Here is a 21104-nt window from a genome sequence, read left to right as displayed (position 1 = left end):
TTTCCAAAAGATGGGATCTTGGCTAGAGATCCCAATTCCTGGACCATGGTGTAGTGCCGGCTATCCTGCTGATATGCTGCTCTTAATATATCCATCCATAGACCCTGAGCAAGCATGGAGCTCAGATGTTACAATGACAAGATTAGTTTTAGTAGGCTTGTTTCACACTACTGCAGCCAAACCTCAGCAGGATGCCTGGCAACTGGAATTGTTTAAGACTCAATATGGCAGCCTCTAGATCACTATCCAGGTTCACTTTAATATATAACACTTGAAGTGAGAGGGATATGAAGGCTGCCATATCTTACACCAGTTGCCTGGCTGTCCTGCTGCCCCTCTGCTTGTAATACATTTCAGCCTAGACCAGATTTCTGGCCAAGATTGCCCACCTGCTTGTGTCAGACTCTACTGCATCCAGAATAAGCAGGACAGCCAGGTAACTGGTATTTTAAAAGGCCAGAAAATGTGGCAGCCTCCATATACCTCCCTATCGGGTTACTTTTTTTTTTAAAGGGGTAAATCAGGAATGCCTACTTACGTATACTGGTTTTGGCATCACACTTCCTATTATGTAGTCCTGCCCTCCCAGGGACATTATAGCCTAATGACCGGCTGTATGCAGCATTTCTGCTCCCAGAGAAATGTTTTTTTCTACTGGCCTCAGAACAGAGGAAACCTACAAACAATTAATACAGAACTTTTCATATGAGCCAAGTGAGGGTGATAAAGGATACCCGAAGTGACATAAAGAGAGACATGGGTATGTTCAGTGCCTAGCCCACAAATAACTATGCTGTGCTCCTTTCTCCCTCTGTCTGAAAGAGTTAAATATCAGGTATGTAAGTGGCTCCTTCAGACAGGAAGTGACCACAGTGTGACCCTTACTGATAAATTCCAACTTAATATACTATACCAATAAAATACTTTCCTAGCAGAAAACAGCTTCTGAGAGCAAGAAAGAGATAAAAAGGGAAACATCTTATCAGTGAGGGTCACACTGTAGTCACTTCCTGACTGAGTCATCCACTTACATACCTGATATTTAACTCTTTCATACAGAGGGAGAAAGGAACACAGCATAGTTTTGTGTGCTAGGCACTGAACATGTCATGTCACTTTGGGTATCCTTTAAGTCCCCAAATGTTGGGTCTTTATATTTACAACCCTTCCCTTACCTCATGTGACACTTTCATTTTAAAATGCATTTCTATCCTCTGCATTACCACATGACAGGAAGCATGTTTACAGAGGACTCCTCGTTTGTGGCCTGTTTGCATTTGAACATTTTCAAGTGTACAAAATCAGGCAGTCAAAATGCCTGAGATAATGCATTCACATGTGCGTGAGTCCTCAGGTCCACAAATGGCACGGCACTCTGCATTTTGTATTCTCCTATACAAACACACACTCAACACATCACAGCTAGTATCTCTTATGCTAGGCATACATGGATAGATTCTCCCTTATCAATCGAGCCGCTGATGGCTCGATTGATGATATTCGTTAGGTCCGATGACTACCCCTTGGGAAGGTGATTGGTAAAATCAGCTGTTTTCAGCATTCCCAAATACAGTAATGCTTTGTGAATAGAGCCCATAATGCATTGCAGGAGTCTGACAGTCATGATTCATAATGGAAAATGCATTGTGGGACTTGTAGTTCCTTAACAGCAGGAGAGCCACGTTTAGAGATCACCCTAGACTTAAAGGACAACTGTAGTATGAGAAATATGGCAGCCTCCACATACCTCTTAAGTAACAGTTGCCTGGCTATCATGTTTATCCTCTGCCGCTAATGAATTTAGCCATAGACCCTAAGCAAGCATGCAGCTAATCTTGTCATACACCTGCTCTGCTGCATGCATCTGACAAGATTAGCTGCATGCTTGTTTCAGGTGTGATTCTGATGCTACTACACTGCCAGGTAACAGGTATAGTTTAAAAGGAAATAAATTTGGCAACCGGAGTCCACATACATCTTGCTACAGTTGTCCTTTAAGTGTCAATATCTACAGACTAGTGGAATCACATGTCCAAATCCTAACATGAGTTGGGGCTGGTGCACACCAAGAGCAGTTCTGTGCATTTTTTAAAAACGCTTGGGGGGTAGAAAACCGCTTGGCTAATGTGTTGCAATGGGCTGGTGAATGCCAGAGTTTATTTGTATTTTTCCAAACATGCAAACTCAGGTCCTGCAGCAATTTTGCTATTTCTGAGGAGTTTCTGCCTCTAAGTATAGGAAAGTGGAAAACGCTAGATCAGAGCGGTTTTCCCAAGCGTTTGTTACAGAAACTGTTCAGTTAAAGCCTGTAACAAAATATAAAGCTGCTACACAAAAAATGCTCCAAAAACATTAGGCACGATTAGAAAAATCTCTCTAAACATGTCTAGAATTGCTCTGAAAAACCTCTTCAAAAATCACTAACATTTGCTGATCTGCTAGCAGTGTTTGGTGGGTAGAGATGGACTGAACGGTTCGCCTATGAACAGTTCCAGGGAAACTTTGGGTGGTTTGCATTCACCAGCGATGGTGAATGTTTGCGGAAGTTCGGTTTGCCCCCATAGTGCATCATTAAGGTCAACTTTGACCCTCTACATCAGTGAACAGCCACATTCTAGCCAATCAGGCTACACTCAGTCCTGGAGCCCCACCCTGCCTACCTTGTCTGCCTACAGTAATTAGTCAAGGGATAGTTGCTGATAGACTCTGCTAGGGAAAATTAGTTAGGCTCTTGTAGGCTTGTTAGCTTCCTCCTGGCTAATCGTTCCTTATATAGCACCCCACAAGAGCTCTCTCCTCCGGAGGAGGAGGATCTTGTCTTCCAGGGATTTGTAGGATGTCAAAAGCATGCTTACATACATTGGCCAGGAATCAAACCCAGGTCAACTGTGTGGAAGGCAGCTATGCTTAACACTACAGGCTGAAGCTGGCCTGGGAAGGCTGAAAGGCTAGGTGGCCATGCAACCATTCCTGCTAACCTAAAGCTTACTTGTGTCTTACAACACATTGGCTTAAGACTTTACCAAATCCAATGCTCCAATATGGGTAAGCTTCTCTGTTTGCTTTTTTTTTAAGTGTCACAGTTCACTCATCTCCAACTACAAGAAATGCCCAGGAGTAGTCTTAGCTAAGGTAATCTATGTTACGGCAGGGCCCTTATTACACTTTCTCTTACAGGGCTATGGAAAGCGTTTTGCCCATGCGATAAAGTGAGGTGCAAAAATGAAATCATGCCTAGCAGAGGTTGGTTTCGATCCATCAACCTCTGGGTTATGGGCCCAGCACACTTTTGCTGCGCCACTCTGCAGTCTGCTTACATTTGTATACAATTTTTAAGTTTAAAGCGGAATATAACCCTGCATTTCAACTTTACTCTAAAATATTATTTACAGCATATTATATGCAAAACATTTTTTTTTTTTACTAGACCAGCATTGGAAGGGTTAAACACAGAGGTTTAAAGGTCCTGGAAAGATATGCAGAAGTTCAGATAGATACATTCTATTTAGTTACATGTATCTATTGATAAATGTTACACACTCTTTGGCTGTCGTCCAAGCTCCTTCTCAGTGAGAGAGATGAGTCACATTCAACACTTAGATACATTTATGTAAACAAAATGTATCTATTTCAGCTTCGGATGGTCTGCAGAAATCTAAATGAACTTTAAAGCCCTGTGTAACCCTTCCAATGCTGGTCTAGTAAAAAAAAAAATGCTGGTTGCATATAATATACTGTAAATGTTTTAGAGCAAAGTTGAAATGCAGGGTTATATTCCACTTTAAGAGAAAGTGTCATTAGGGCCTTGCTGTAACATAGATTGTAGTGTAACTATTTCAACTAACGCACTCTTCTTAAACTTGAAGATTGTATACAAATGTAAGCAGAGTGGCGCAGCGGAAATGTGCTGGGCCCATAACCCAAAGGTTGATGGATCAAAACCATCCTCTGCTTGGCATGATTTAATTTTTGCACCTCGCTTTATCGCATGGGCAAAACGCTTTCCATAGCTCTGTAAGAGAAAGTGTAATAAGGGCCCTGCTGTAACATAGATATTACGGTAGCTAATACTACTCCTGGGCCTTTCTTGTAGTTGAAGAGATGAGTGCACTGTGTGACACACACCACACTTAAAAAACAAAAAACAAAATAAAAAACAGCAAAATGAGAAGCTACCCCATATTAGAGCATTGGATTTGGTAGTCTTAAAGTGAACCTTAAGTGTCAAAAATAAATTGAGTTTTACTCACCTGGGGCTTACCTCAGCCCCCTGCAGCTGATCAGTGCCCACGACGAGTCGCTCTGATGGTCCGGCTGGCGGCCACTTCCGGTTTTGCCGTCAGGACCCGTCAGGCTGGGAAGGCGGCCATTTCTACGCGTTCCCAGCCAAAATAGCACCCCTATGCGGCCATATGGCCGCATAGGGGTGCTATTTTGGCTGGGAACGCGTAGTATCAGCCGCGTTCCCTAGCCTGACTGGTCCTGACGGCGAAACCAGAAGTGCCCGCCAGCGGGACCCGGAGCATCAGAGCGACTCGTCGTGGGCACTGATCAGCTGCAGGGGGCTGAGGTAAGCCCCAGGTGAGTAAAACTCAATTTATTTTTGACACTTAAGGTTCACTTTAAGCCAATGTGTTGTAAGACACAAGTAAGCTTTAGGTTAGCAGGAATGGTTGCATGGCCACCTAGCTTTTCATCCTTCCCAGGCCAGCTAGGCTGGCTTCAGCCTGTAGTGTTGCTAGTATAGTGGTGAGTATAGCTGCCCTCCATGCAGTTGACCTGGGTTTGATTCCTGGCCAATGTATGTGAGCGTGCTTTTGACATCCTACAACTCCGTGGAAGATAAGATCCTCTGGAGGAGGAGAGAGGGAGAATTACACTCCCTGATTAATGTCCTAAAACACTGGTTTGTGGGAAAACTAAAACATTTTCAGGGACTTTTGACATTTATCCCAGTCAGCCATGTCCCCCTCCAGGTGTTAGATGGATTGAAACATCTTTTCCGTTACTTTTCTGGCCAGCATAATTTTTTCTAATTTTTCAAGTTTGCCTCCCCATTGAAGACTATAGCAGTTCATGAACGCTCGGAAGTTCGCAAACCTAAAATCGGAGGTTCGGGCCATCTCTATTGGTGGGCACTGGCCTTTACAAGTCTTTACATACCTCTGCCAAATCTATATATAAAATTGTGTGTGTCACGATCACGCAAAAACGGCTTGACTAATTTGAACGAAACTTGGTTTACAGGTCCCTTACTACCTGGGATGATATGTTCTGGGGGTCTCGCGTCCCCCCTGCACACCTGCGCGGAGCTACGAACAGCAAATCAGATTTCACCCCTTCATGGAAAAAATATAAAAGGCTGCCATTCTCACAGTAATCAAGCCAGAGTCACCACACATGGCACAGGTGGTCACATGGTGACTGAGGTTACAAATCCAGGAAAAGTGGGTGGAGCATAAAACAGCCAATCAAATTTCAGCCATTCGTTTTGAATGGGAAAATGTAAACTGCAGCCATTCTTACACTGTTAATAGCAGAGGCTTCAAACTTGCTACAGTCTGTCTTTGGGTGACTGGGGTCCAAATTCACTAAAGGCTCGGGGCCACAAACAGCCAATCAGATTTCCTTGGTGGATAAACTGCTTCCATTCACACACTTTTGATGCCAGGAACCTGGAAGCTCACAAACGTGGTAACTGAGTGACTGTGTGTCCAGGTTACAAAAAGTGGGCGGAGCCAAAAACAAATTTCACTGGGAAAATATAAACTGCAGCCATTCTTACATCGTTAATGGCAGGGCTCTCAAACTTTGCACAGTTGGTCATTGGGTGATTGAGATTAAGATTTTGGAAGGTGGGTGGAGCCTACAACAGCCAATAAAAATTCACCTTTTGATTTTCAAAGGGAATGTTTAAGCTGCTACCATTCTCTTATACTGTTAATAGCAGATGCCTCAAACCTGGTACAGTTTGTCACTGGGTGACTAGGGCCCAAACTCAGAAAGGGAGCGGAGTCAAGTATTGATACCAAGGACCCCAACGCTGATAAACTTGATAACTGAGTGACTGTATGTCAAGGTTAGAAAAAGTGTGCGGTGCCAACAACTACATTTTTTTTTACATGGCATGGTTCCCAAACTTGACACTATTGGCCACTGGGTGACTGAGATTAATATTCAGAAATGTAGGTGGAGCCTAAAACGGCCAATCAAAATTCACCTATTGATTTTCAAGGGGAATATGTACATTGCTACCATTCTGGCACTGTTAATGGCAGAGGCCTCAAACCTGATACAGTCAGTTATTGGGAGACTGGGGTCCAAATTCACTAAAGGGGCTGGAGCCACAAACAGCCAATCAGATTTTTTAGATTGATTTCAGCCATTCTGTTATTGGCAGGGTTCTCAAACTTTGCACAGTTGGCCACTGGGTGACTGGGACTAATATTCAGGAAAGTGGGTGGATCCTAAAGCAGCCAATCAAAATTCACCTTTTGATTTTCAAGGGGAATATTTACATTGCTACCATTCATCCACTCTTAATGGCTTAGGCCTCAAATCTGGTACAGTCAGTCACTGGGAGACTGGGGTTTAAATTCTGAAAAGGGAGCTGGCTAAAAACAGCCAATCAGATTTGTTTAATTGCAATGGTAAAATGCAACTTATTGATGACAAAGACCCCACAGCTCATAAACTTGGTCATTGAGTGATTGCATGACAAGGTTAGAAATAGTGGACGAAGCCGAAAACAACTAACTTTTTACATGGGAAAATATAAATTGCAGCTATTATTATACTGTTAATGGCAGGGTTCTCAAACTTCACACAGTTGGTCACTGGGGGACTAGGATTAATATTTGAAAAAGTAGGTGGAGCCTACAAGAGCCAAGCAAAATTCATCTATTGATTTTCAAGGGGAATATTGAAACTGCTGTCATTCTTACACTGTTAATGGCAGAGGCCTAAAACCTGCTACAGTCGGTCATCAAGTGACTGAGGTTCAAATTCAATAAAGGGGCGGAGTCACAAACAGCCCATCAGATTTGCTTTTCTGGATAAACTGCTTCCATTCACACAATTTTGATGCCAGGAACCCAAAAGCTCACAAACTTGGTCATTGAGTAGTGACTGTGTGTCCAGATTACAAAAAGTGGGTGGAGTTAAAAACAGATTTTTCTGGGAAATTTTTAAACTGCTGCCCTTCTTCACTGTTAATGGCAGGGTTCTCAAACTTTGCACAGTTGGTTACTGGGTGACTGGGATTAATATTCAGCCTAAAAAAGCCAATTAAAATCACCTGTTGATTTTCAAGGGGAATATTAAAATTGCTGCCATTCTTGCACTGTTAAATGGCACAAGCCACAAACCTGGTACAGTTAGTCATTGAGGTTCAAATTCAGAAAAGGGGACAGAGCCACAAACAGTTTCATTTCTTGGGAAAATACAAATTATTGATGCCAAGGACCCCAAAGCTCACAAACTTGGTCATTGAGTGACTGTGTGTCCAGGTTACAAAAAGTGGGCGGAGCCAAAAACAAATTTCACTGGGAAAATGTAGACTGCAGTCCTTCTTACACTGTTTATTTTATTATTTATTTATTTATTTGTTGTATTTATAAAGCGCCAACATATTACGCAGCGCTGGTATATGGCAGGGTTTCCAAACTTTGCCCAGATGGTCACTGGGTGACAGATTAATATTCATGGAGTGGGTGGAGCCTATAATAGCCAATCAAAATTCACCTGTTGATTTTCAAGGGGAATATTTAAATTGCTGCCATTTTTACACTGTTAATAGCAGATGCCTCAAACCTGCTACAGTTGGTCATTGGGTGACTGGGGTTCAAATGCTGGAGAGATGCAGAGCCACAAACAGCCAATCTGATTTGTTTAATTTCTATGGGAATATACAAATTATTGATGCTAAAGACCCCAAAGCTCACAAACTTGGTCATTGAGTGTTTGTGTGTTAGGGTTACAAAAAGTGGGTGGAACCAACACCAGTCAAATACATACCTGGCCAATGCCGGATCATCAGGGGGTGGAGACAAATACACATTTCACTGGGAAAATGTAAACTGCAGCTATTCTTACACTGTTAATGGCAGGGTTCTTAAACTTTGCACAGTTGGTCACTGGGTGACTGGGATTAATATTCAGAAAAGTGGGTGGAGCCTACAAAAGTGAATAAAGCTTCACCTATTGCTGGAATATTTAATTGCTGCCATTATTGCACTGTTAATTGCACAAGCACTGCACACGCGCTGCCCGGCAATGCGCATCCATGACCACGCTGCTGGGAGCACTCTGCGCATGTGCTCTACATAGCTGTCGCATGCTCCTGGCTGCAGGGATGAATTCGCTTCCCAACTCAGAACTAGTTTTGGGGAGACATTACACCGATGGGCATGAGGAGAGCCTCTTACAGATTCCCCCCCACCCCCCAGTGGGGAGAATCTGACATTTGACATAGGCTTAGGTGTCCTCTGACCAGGGAGGTTTATATGGAGGACAGCACTTGAGGGCAAATTAATGGAGACCAGTTTCATAGAAAATCTTTATAATATAAAAATAATAGTTTTCATATTCTATTACAGCAAAAAGTTACATCCATACATCTCGGTCTATTCCAGCTACAAATGAGGTTTCTGAATCTGTAACTTGGGAACTTCATTGATGGTGGTTACATCCTGGTGATTGTGTAAGCAGATAGTAGACTCCTATGTAATAATCATCATTGGTCTCTGATGCCAAGCTGTAGTGACAAATGCCATTTCTATTCTTATTGGCCAAGCTGGACTTCAAAGGATTGTGCTTTGTATCCCATCTCCTCTGGAGCCGCTCTCCACACTCTGCAGGACAGTCACTGGGGTTTCCCTATGCTTCCATGTCCTAACACTTGGGTGGATGCCCCGCCCCCTCTACCCCATAGGATCCAATAATAATACATTTTAACCGTTCCTCCTCCCCCCCCCCCCCAGTCTTTTTTTCTTCGATCTCACCTCAACCTCATCGGATCACTACTTGGGGCATGATTTGCCTATCAATTGTTTTCGGGTTTTTGTATGCCCTACCTAGCAGCTTAAACAGTGGCTTATATTATCTATGGCCAATATGCTATAAATTAGCGAGGTCCCCTCGCATCTGCTGGTCTTGGAGGGAGGCTGAGAGATATGTATGGTCTAAATGACTATTTTCTATGCAGCCATTTATCATGTATACCGGGCACGTCTGCCTGGTTATTAGCATTAAATATGCAATTTGTTTTAGGCGCAGAGGCGAGTTTAATACCTTTTTCTTCTCTCTCGTGCTCTTCCTGTCTTCCGGGGGAGCGCAAGCGTCACTTCCGGTGATGCACTTCCGCCCGGTATCCGCCGATCAACTCGGAAGGAAGGCGGAGAATGGATACAGAGCTAGCGGTCTCCATAGCAACGAGACGCGCTAGCTCCTATTAGTTGAATGAGACCAGGGGGAGTGACTTCCAGGGAAACGGGCTGTATTTAATGCCCGAAAACAGCCATGGAGGAAGCCACTACAGTTCCTATGGAGGAAAATGTTTCAGCTCCACAGCAAAGTAAGTGTAATGCTTATTCTGGGTTGCAGAATATGAAATGAGGGCTTACAGTGCTAAATGGGTATCTGGATACTTAGTATATCTTTTTTCTTTCTTTCATCTCGTCAGCCACTTCTGCTGCCCCTGTTGCTCCCACTGCGCCACCATTAGACCAGTGTCGGGAAAGGTATGGGCAATAAGGTAGGTTCTTTTCCCAAATATTTTTTATTTCAAGAATCTGAATGGAGTCTCTTCTTTTGTTCTGTTTCAGCCCAAAGAAACATCGCAAAAAGAAGAGCACACATTCAAGATCCAGATCTCGCAGGCAAAGTCCTTCACCTCATTACAGAGATAGGAGCAGATCGAGATCTAGACAGCGCTACAAGAGATGTTGGGCTTGTAGTAGAGAAGCACTACCAGATAAATCTATTTGCAGAAAATGCTTTATCGAGCTAGCTAAAGACAGTGATCAAACACCAATTGATGTCTCTCAAATGATAACGCAAGCCGTTCAAGAATCCATGAGAGATTACCTAGCCTCTTTACCACCTGCAGCGACAGAACAGGCGGAACAACCACAACCGCAAATATCAGCAGATATGGAAGAAATCGCGGTGGGGTTCGACTTTGCATTAGTACAACGGTACATTAAAGCTGTCCGAGATGCTATCGAATGGGATTCAGATGATTCAGAGGGACCTTCCACAAGCACGGGAAAACAGAAGAAATATTTTACGTATCTTAAAAGGAAGTCTACCACGTTTCCACTAATGACTGAAATAGCGGTTATAATAAAGGAGGAATGGGAAAAAAATTATAAAAGATCACCTTTAAATAATAGGATATCAAAGCTCTATCCACTAAAATCAGATGAAACAAAGTCCTTGGATAACCCACCTATTGTAGACGCATCTGTGGTACGACTGGCGAAACCGATGACGTTACCAAGGGAAAATGCTACTACATTTAGGGATGTCTTAGAGAAAAAAATGGACTCTGAGTTAAAGAAAATCTATACAATTACTGGCAGTGCAGTGAAACCCACTGTGGCACTGACGTCAATTTCCAGAGCCTTACGAGCCTGGACAACTAATATAGAGGAGGCAGTAAGGGCCAGAACAGACAAGAAAGCAATCCTACCAGCACTTGATGATTTTAACCTTACTGCAGACTTTATTGGCGAAGCTGCCGTTGATGTAATTAGATCTACCTCGAGTGATGGCGCCAGCAGTAGTGACTAAAAGAGCCTTATGGCTAAAAGCTTGGGCAGCAGATCCGACATCAAAACAAGACTGGTGCAAAATACCATACAACGGGTCTAATCTGTTCGGTAAAGAAATGGATCAAGCAATCCAGAGAGTTACAGGAGGAAAATCCGGGTTAATACCCCAAGATAGAAGGAATAAAAAGTCTAACCCTCAGTTAACTAGTCGTTTTCAACAAACAGGATACAGAAACGCCAGGTCTTACAAGCCAGGCAGATAATTCAAAAGGAACTGGCAAAGTTCCCAATCCAACCTACAATGTCTAACAAAACAAAAGTCGACCCCGTCTACACTTACACAACAGAAGCCGTTTTAACAGGGAGCCCGCTCAAAGTTGTCCAGTAGGGGGAAGACTTGCTCATTTCGGACAAGTTTGGGCGGACAATATCAAAAATCAATGGGTTATACAGACTGTATCAAGGGGACATCGATGGAGTTTCAGATCGACCCCAAGAAGTCACTTCCAAGCGACAAAAATTCCATCACAGGAGGACAAAAGATTTATTCTAGAGCAGTATATTCAGACTCTCAAGCAGAAGCAAGCTATAGTAGCAGTACCGACAGAGGAAAGGGACAAAGGGGTGTATTCCCCATTATTCTTTGTGCTAAAAAAAAAGGGAGACTGGCGCCCAGTCCTAGACCTAAGAAAACTGAACAAGAACATCAAGGTGAAAAGATTCAAAATGGAGACATTGGAGTCAATTCGTCAAGGAATAAGAACATCAGACTGGATGCTTTCTGTGGACCTCGAGGACGCTTACTTGCATATCCCAGTACACTCGAGGTCCCAGAAGTATCTAAGGTTTGCGATTGCGGAAGAGCATTTCCAATTTACTTGCCTCCCTTTCGGGATTTCCACCAAGAACATTCACAAAGACTCTGTTAGCGGTAGTGGCTCTGCTTCGAGAGAGAGAGGTTTAAGGTTGTATCACTACTTAGACAATCTGCTTCTTCTGTCATCAGACAGACAGACACTTTATCAACACAGGAAGACACTGATAGACACACTGTTATACTTTGGCTGGAAAATAAATTATGCCAAGAGTCATCTGGAACCGACCCAGTCAATGATATACTTGGGGGCTCTGTTCAACACAGAGAATAATTCATTGAGTCTACCAGTGGACAAGGCTCACAACTTAATCCGAAGGATTCAACTAGAGTTACCCATGTCCTCAATTCAAGCGAGGCAATGCCTCAGCCTGATAGGCCTAATGACTTCAGTCATTCCAATGGTTCGATGGGCGCATTAGCATCTAAGACCGTTCCAGTGGGGCTTCTTAAGTCAGTGGAACAAGAGATCATTCAACCAGTCAATTCAAGTAACAAATCTAATGCGAAACAGTCTAGTATGGTGGACATCACTGGAAAACCTAACAAAATATCATCTCATTCAAGACAACACACCGATCATCATTACTACAGATGCCAGTCGGAAAGGGTGGGGAGCCCACTGCGACTGCAGGTTTGCCCAGGGACTATGAACCTATCCAGCTCACCAGACTCCAGCAAATGTATTAGAACTAAGAGCAGACTATCAAGGACTTCTCAGTTTTCGGAACTTAGTCCAAGGGGAAACGGTTCTGTTGAAGATGGACAACTGGCCACGGTTTCCTATGTGAGAAGATAGGGAGGTACCAGAAGTATGACTTTACTACAGGAGTCTGCAGTGATTTTTCAGTTTGCAGAGAAAAATCTATGGAATATCAAGTCACTATACATCCCAGGTATCAACAATCAGACAGTGGATTATCTCAGCAGGAGGAAAATGAACAACAACGAGTGGCGTTTTGTCACAGCAGACGTTCCAATGGATATGCAGGCAATTTGGGACTCCAGAAATAGACCTGATGGCCAGTCCATCGAATACAAAATGCAAGATGTTCTACTCCAGGTACCAGTACAAGGAATCATGGGGAGTGGATGCTCTATCTATTCCTTGGAATTTCTCTCTAGCGTATGTCTATCTTCCAACACCGATGATCCATCCATTACTCACCAAGCTTTACCAGGAGAAAGTGACGCTCATAGCGATAATCCCCTACTGGCCGAGACGGCCATGGTTCCCCCTCCTGTGGGAATTGAAGTCACAATATCCATTACCTCTCCCGTACAACAAGAATCTTCTCACACAGGGGGAGATACTTCACCAGAACCCAGAAAAGCTCAGACTTATGGTCTGGATATTGAAGGGGAGAGGCTAAAACTTTCAGGTTGTTCAGATGAAGTCATCGGGACCTTACTAAGTTCCAGGAAACCGACCACGAATGCAACCTATCGTAGAGTATGGATTTTTTCCAGCTATTCGCCAAGGAAAGAGGATTTGAACCCTTAAAACCTGAACCCCATACAATTCTGGATTTCCTGCAAAAAGGTCTACTCTAAACAAAGGTCTAGGCTATCACACCATAAAAGGACATATATCGGCCTTAACTGCCCTAACGGGAACTTCATGGGCGACTCATCTGCTAATAAAACAGTTTACCAAAGGGGTGCTAAGATTAAGGCCACGCAAAAAAAACATGTTCCCTAAGTGGGACCTACCTCTAGTGTTGGAAGCTCTTGCTAAACAACCCTTTCACCCGGCAGAAAGCTGTAACTTGTGGTATACAACGCTTAGAACAGTGTTCCTAGTAGCGATCTCTTCGGCCCGAAGAGTGTCGGAACTACAGGCACTGGGAGCAAGAGAGCCATACCTTTCTTTCTTCCCGGATAAGGTGATTTTAAGACCCATCCAAGAGTTCATTCCTAAGGTTGCATCAACATTTCACCAAAACCAGGACTGGACTCTGCCGCCTTTTCAAATGACAGATTCTAACGACTCACATCCTTTAGATGTAGTTCCAGCACTAAAGACATACCTAGAGATAACATCAGAATTTAGAAAAACAGAGAGACTATGGGTCATACCTGCGGGGTGTAGAAAGGGCCAAGCAGCCTCAAGGAGAACTATCGCGTCCTGGCTGGTATAGACCATTCAAGCTGCATATAGAACTCAAGAACTAGAACCGCCTCAGCAGATTAGAGCTCACTCTACACGTAGTATTTCTACGTCGTGGGCTGCGTATAATCAAGTACCAGCTGAGAAGATCTGCCAAGCGGCCAATTGGTCTACTATCCATACTTTCAAGCGCCACTATAGGGTGGACTTATCTACTCCGAGTTCTCTTGTGTTTGGGAAACCGGTGTTATCTTCAAATTGATGATGTGAATTAAATTTGTGTTCAGCAGTTAATGGACCCTCCCTTCATTTTTTTTCTTAGTTAAATCCCAAATCTTAAGACATGGATGCATAGGTAATACGGAAAATTGTTACTTACCTGTCGGTAATTTTCCTTTCCCGATGCTTACATGTCATAACACGATCCCTCCCTTCGATGTGGTTTCGGTGAGCTCGAGGCTGACGTAGGCTGGGGGGGAGGAGGAACGGTTAAAATGTATAATTACGGGATCCTATGGGGTAAAGGGGGCGGGCATCTACCCAAGTGTTATGACATGTAAGCATCGGGAAAACGGAAAATTGTATACTTACCTACGGTAATTTTCCTTTCCTGATGCATCCATGGCAGCACCTATGGGTAGTGGCTCCGCCCCCTAGCCCCATAGGACAGGTATCTAGTATAAATTAAAGGTAGGCTAGCCCCACCCTGTCTATAACTTCGGACTTGCTGAGACCCGGGTGGGTCCTATGTGCTGCCATGGATGCATCAGGAAAGGAAAATTACCGTAGGTAAGTATACAATTTTCCGTTTTCCCTATGCCTCCATGGCAGCACCTATGGGATCTAACTAGTTACACTCAACACATTAATAATTGGGCGGGAGACGGTCTGCAAGTGCACCCAACTCAAATTTTAATAGTTAAATTGACAGGCAGAATTGACAACACAAAATAAAATGTGCATGCTTAACCTCCCTGGCGTTCTATTAAAATCGCCAGGGAGGCTGCGGGAGGGTTTTTTTTAAATTAAAAAAAAAGTATTTCATGCAGCCAACTGAAAGTTGGCTGCATGAAAGCCCACTAGAGGGCGCTCCGGAAGCGTACTTTCGATCGCCTCCGGCAATCGAAAGTAACAAGATAGGCCGCAATGAGCGGCCTATCTTGTTTCGCTTTCCTCGTCGCCATGGCGACGAGCGGAGTGACGTCATGGACGTCAGTCGACGTCCTGACGTCAGAGCCGCCCGATCTAGCCCCTAGCGCCGGCCGGAACTGCTTGTTCCGGCTGCGCTGGGCTCGGGCGGCTGGGGGGACCCTCTTTCGCCGCTGCACGCGGCGGATCGCCGCGGAGCGGCGGCGATCGGGCAGCACACGCGGCTGGCAAAGTGCCGGCTGCGTGTGCTGCTTTTTTCAGAAAGCAAATCGGCCCAGCAGGGCCTGAGCGGCGACCTCCGGCGGCATACCCCGAGCTCAGCTCGGGATTACCGCCAAGGAGGTTAAATCTGAACAGACAAAACAGTCTTTCCAAAATTTACAGTGGAGTTTACAGCAGGATCTACCCGATAATGCTGCATAAAAGTGTGTATTGTCTTCCAGTTTGCTGCCGGACATATTTGGTCTGCTGAAATGTTGGCATATGCCGCACAAGATGTCGATACAGACCTTGTGGAGTGTGCTCTGAGGTTAGTAGGAGGTTCCAGATTGGCTATCGTATATGCAGCCTGAATGGCCTTTACTATCCATGACGATATTGTCCTGGATGATGCCGGTTCTCCCTTTCTGTAGCCTGTTGGGATAATAAAGCATCTATCCATCTTCCGGATTGCTGCCGTCATGTCTAAGTATCTCCTGAGCATTCGACCTACATCTAATGTATGTGGTAGTTGTGTGGTTTCCTCCTGGAAGGTAGGCAGTGTCCAGTCTTGGTTAAAGTGATACCGGGTAGCCACCTTAGGAATGAAATGTTGCATGGGCCTGATGACTACCCTGTCTGGGAAAAAAGACAAGTATGGTTCTTTTATGCCCATTGCCTGTAATTCCGAAACTCTCCTAGCAGAGGAGATCGCCGTCAAGAATACCGTCTTGATGGTTAGATTCCACAGCGTGCAGTTGTCTATAGGTTCAAATGGAGGTCCTCCTAGTGCTTCTAGGATGATGGGTAAATCCCATTTTGGAAATGGACTCCTTGGAGGCTTGATTTTCATCACCCCTCTAAGGAATTGGATAACTAAGGGATCCAGTGCCCATCTGACATTAGTCAGAGCAGACAGGGCTGTCACCTGTACCTTTAGAGCTGAGTAACTTAAGTCCTTCTCGAGTCCTGTCTGAAGGAAAGCTAAAATGCTACTAGTGCTTGGTTGTGAAGGACTGAATCCTTTCTCTGTTGCATATTGAATGAACCTCCCCCAAATCCGGTGGTATGTTTTGTTTGTCGATGGTTTGCGAGACTTTAGGATTGTGTTAATAACCTCCTCAGTACAACCCGCTGCTTTCAGCCTCTCCCCCTCAAAAGCCATGCCGTTAAATGTAGTCGCTGTACCTCTGGGTGGCAAATCGGACCCTGCGATAACAGCTGAGGCACCTCCGGGAGCTTCCACGGTGTTGCTATCTTCAGATCCCATGCTAGTGGGAACCACGGTCGATGGCTCCAGAAAGGTAATATGGCTATTACCGTGATCTTCTCTTGTGCCAACCTCCTCATTACTCTGCTGATCATTGGTGTCGGAGGGAATATGTAACCTAGATTGCAGTTCCAGTGTGCCGTCAACACGTCTGTGCCCTCCGCCTGGGGACAGTATGCTCTGGATATGAAGCGCGTGCACTTCGTCTTGTGTCTTGTTGCCATCAGGTCCAGATCCGGTGAACCCCACTTCCTGCAAATCGTTTTGAAGATGTCTGGATGTAGTGACCACTCTTTGTTGTCCAGGTGGTGTCGGCTGAGGTAATCCGCCTTCACATTGGACTGGCCTGGTATATATACTGCTCTCAAGCTCGATAGGTATCTTTCCGCAAACTGCATTATTGGTGCCGTTTGTTGTAGAAGACGTAAGCTCCTCGTTCCTCCCTGTTTGTTCGTGTATGCGACTGCCGTCCTGTTGTCGCTTCTGATTAGAACCGGGCTCCCCGTTATCAGCTTCCGGAAATGTTCTAGGGCCTGTAAGATCGCTCTTAGCTCTAATAGATTTGCTGGTTCCTTCGCTATTGTCTGGGACCACCTCCCCTGTGCGACTTGAGTCCCTAAGTAGGCTCCCCAGCCTCCTGAACTTGCGTCGGTTGTAATTAGAATCTCCTTCTGAGTCTGAATCTGTTGATGTCTGTACAAGTTGTTCGTATTCTGCCACCAAGTTAAGCTGTTCCTCATCGTAACTTCTATAAAGATCGGTTGATGCAATTCCTTCTTCTGCCACTGCATGAGGAAACCCCATTGGAAAATTCTTGTGTGCCATTGGGCCCATTTGATCATGGGAATTGTTGATGTCAGTGTCCCTATCAAACTGAGGCATTGACGAGCTTGTAGGTGAGATGCGTCTTTTGTATGTTGAATCTTTTTGAGAATGTTGTTTGCTTTCTCCTCTGGTAATCTTATCGCATTTAGTGTGGTTAGGAATCTGGCTCCCAGGAATATCATGTCTTGTGTGGGCGATAGTTGACTCTTCCTCCAGCTTATCTTCCATCCAAAGTGTTGGAGCATGTCTAATAGAAGTTCTCTTTGTTCCAGAATTTTCTGTTGATCCTGTGCCAGGAGAATAATATCGTCGAGGTAATGATGTAATCTCAGACCTCTCAGACGTAGAAGGGACACTATCTGTACAAGTATTTTTGTGAATGTCCTGGGTGCTGTGCTTATTCCAAAAGGAAGGCACCTGAATTGGAGATGTACCTCCCCGATTGCAAAGCGTAAAAAACGTTGGTAATCCCTGTGTACTGGCACATGCAAATAAGCATCTTCTAGGTCTACCGACAGCATCCAGTCGGAGACCCTGGTTGCTAATATTATGGACTGGAGGGATTCCATCTTGAACCTGGGAAGGTTTATTAGTTGGTTTAATGCTCTCAAATCCAATACTGGTCTTAAATCGCCCGTCTTTTTTGTCACAAAGAACAGTGGGGAGTATATTCCCGTTCCTTTCTCTTGGGTTGGTACAAGACAGACCGCTCATCTTTGCAAGTAGCTCTTGGATGTATTCCTCCAAGATTTTCCGTTTTATTTGTGTACCCGGTAGTCTTGTCGGGATGAACTGGGAGTCCGGAGGTTTTTGTTTGAAAGTCCACTTGTGTCCGTGGCGAATAGTTTTCACCACCCACTGGTTTCGACAGTGGTCCGCCCAAACGTGCCAGAAAGCCTGAAGCCTTCCCCCCACCGGACACGTCCGGACGGGCGCACCATCAAAAGCTCTTAGGGTTTTTGGAGGTCGTGGTAGTGGCTCCTTGCTTGTTTAGCTTTGCCAGGGTTGCTTGTCCCCCTTGCCAGGATCTCTTATAATTTTTACCCGGTCGGTATGACCTGGCATTCCTGAAGCGGTTCTGTTGACTATTCTGTTGGGGTCCTACGGGTCTGTACTGCTTACGGTCATGAGGGATAAGTCCCGATTTTCCACCTGTGACTCTTGAGATGGCACTATCCATTCGCTCCCCGAACAGATTCTTGCCATCGAAAGGGATCTTGCACCAGTTCTGTTTTGAGTTTGTGTCGGCCGACCAAGATCTTAGCCATAAGGCTCTTCTAGTTGTCACAGCATAGAACATTGATCTGGCCGTAGATCGGATGATATCCACGGATGCCTCACCCAGAAAATCTGCTGAAAGTCTGAACTCCTGGAGAGAATTAAGGAGAGTCTCCTTATCCGCATCTTCAGCAATTGCCACTTCCAGATTGTCCGTCCATGCATGTATGGCCTTAGCAACCGAGGTTAAGGCTACTGCCGGCTTTAGTGCTCCGCCTGAAATGGTATAGGATTTCTTCATGTCCATGTCCATCTTCCTGTCAATGACATCCTTGAAGGAAATAGCATCCTCTAAAGGCAATGTTACGTGTTTTGCTAGTCTGATCACTGATGCGTCCACTACTGGTGCGTTCTCCAACGTCAGTACCTTCTTCTCAGGAAGGGGGTATAGCTTTGAAAGTCTGTTGCCTAACGGGATCCTTTTTTCCGCCTTTTCCCATTCTTCCCGGATTACTTCCTGGATCTCACTCATAAAGGGGAAAGGAGTGCATGATTTTTTAAGATGTTTGTAGTATGTCTTCTTCCTTTTTTTATCGGTAGCCGATTCGTCCTCTGAATCGTCCTCCCACTCTATGGCCTGTCTCACAGCATTTACAAATGGCTCTACCAGAGCAAAGTTGAAGCCGATTTCCATCTCTTCTGCCTGCGAGTCCTCCTGCCGCGATGTCGACGGGATGGGTTCCGTTGTTGGAGTTGGCTGTGGCAGGTTGGAAATATATTCCGCCATTGAGTCCTGCACTGCTTGTCTAATTAGATGTGAGACTTCAACAGGCTGCTGATCCTCTCGTGGCATTTGATTGAAACAAGCACTGCATACTAATTTTCCGGGTAGCGTAGCTTCCCCACAAGCCCAACAGTTCTTTGAGGGTCTCTTATGGTGGTGTCTTCCTGGCGACTTGCTCTTGGAACGTTTCTTCCTTTTAGTCGATCTTGAACCATCCTGGGACTGGGATGTTGATGGTTGATCTGATGCTGCTGCTGCAGGGCTGTCAGGAGACATGAATATACATGTCCTTTTAGAATCTTCGCACTCTTTTGCTAAAAAAAGAAAAAAACCTACCTTAAGCACCCCTACCTGGTAAGCTGAGAAGGGTCCATATCCGCCTGCGACATGCTGTGAAAGAAACACAGCAATGAATGTGTGTGGTTGGCTGCGGCCAAGGGGGTAAGAAGAGAAAGACTGTGGTGAGCGGCATTCCGTCCTTCATCTTACCTTCTCCGGAGAAAAATGCTCTATAGCAAATCCAAGTGGCAGGGATCGGCTTCCGCAGGGTCCACGCAGAATTTCGGCGAAAGACGCCGATCCCCGCCATCTTGGTAGCTTAAATAGGCTTTACTGGCCTTGCCAATAAGCCCCTCCGCCCCCTGCGCCGGAGACGAGGCGTGGAACGCAGAGGAAACAGTCTGTATTTCCTACTTCCGGTCGCGCGGAGCGCAACCGGAAGTGACGTCACCGGCCTCCCCGAAGGCAAACAGCGTTGCCCGCAATGTCTCTCCGGCGCTACACATCGCGATATGGACTCCCAACCCCTGCCAGCTATTAGCCAGCCCCGGTAAGGCGTATACATGTGGCAAAGAGGATTTTATCCTCTGATATACCTGACAGCCTAAGCCTGTATAGCCTACGGCCCCCAAGACCAGCAGAACGGGGCAGCATCGCATACTCTATTAGAGTCGCCCTGTGACACCAGGAGAGGCTGAACCTGGATGAGAGTAGGGGTGCCTGCAGACGCTGGAACTAGAACACCCTGTCGAGGCAAGGACGAAAACAATAGACAGGGTGGGGCTAGCCTACCTTTAATTTATACTAGATACCTGTCCTATGGGGCTAGGGGGCGGAGCCACTACCCATAGGTGCTGCCATGGAGGCATAAGGAAAGGAAAATTACCGACAGGTAAGTAACAATTTTCCGTAGTTCAGCCTCTCCATACTGTGGTGGATCCCATAGCCAAAATATATAACAAAACCTGCAAGCAACAACAGGGAATCAGTCTTGTGTTCACTTTAATGCTCCTGTCCACTAAATTGAATCTAAAGTCAAATGTATTTTAGCCTGAAGCCAGGCAGAGTCTCAGGAGGCACCAGCCTATGGTACAGAGCCCTGAGGGGGCTACAGTACCCGCCCCCTTGCCCAACTATTTGTAGAGCAGAGAGTGCTCCACTAACCTGACACTGCTGGGAATCCTCTTCAGATAAGGAAACAAGCACTATTTGATGACTTATCTGTTACAGGATTGAGGATAAAAATCACGTCACCCCAAAGAGAGTCAGGATCCCTCTCAACAATGCCTCTCAGAATGTCACAGGCGTGGATGTCCCAGATGGTGTCCAAGAGGCAGATCTCCCTCTGATTGAATCTAAATGGAGAGAGATCTATCGTCTGCCCATACACCACAGGCCAATACCCGATCAATTTCATGCTGAAACTGGAATTGGCCTTTTGACACTGCATCTGCCAACATCCCCCCCTAATCATTACGGTGCCCCCCTCCCCCCCCCCCCCCCCCCCCCCAGTGCCCAGGACACTACATGTTACCTGTCTGCGTCCGCCATAGCACCCTTGTGGTTGCCGGCTTACACGTGGGCACCTGTTGGAAAACATGTACCCATGTTAGGCCTCTTTT

General features: G+C 45.3%; 1 protein-coding gene across 2 annotated transcripts in view; it reads right to left on the bottom strand.

Moving 5' to 3' along the window:
• LOC137564472 (zona pellucida sperm-binding protein 4-like) overlaps positions 1-21098 on the bottom strand; it is a 59682-nt gene extending 38584 nt beyond the window's left edge. Inside the window, exon 1 of one of the 2 annotated variants that reach the window (XM_068278372.1) lies at positions 21017-21098. In XM_068278372.1, coding sequence (XP_068134473.1) covers positions 21017-21082 — 66 coding nt within the window. In that variant the 5' untranslated portion in view covers positions 21083-21098. Of the gene's footprint in view, positions 1-5526; positions 5616-21016 lie in introns of those variants that run through there. The other variant, XM_068278373.1, reaches the window with a different exon arrangement.
• Between the last annotated feature and the right edge of the window lie 6 nt (positions 21099-21104).

This window comes from Hyperolius riggenbachi, chromosome 3 (assembly GCF_040937935.1).
Source record: "Hyperolius riggenbachi isolate aHypRig1 chromosome 3, aHypRig1.pri, whole genome shotgun sequence".
NCBI classification, from domain to species: domain Eukaryota; kingdom Metazoa; phylum Chordata; class Amphibia; order Anura; family Hyperoliidae; genus Hyperolius; species Hyperolius riggenbachi.
This window is presented reverse-complemented; position numbering and strand designations above follow the sequence as displayed.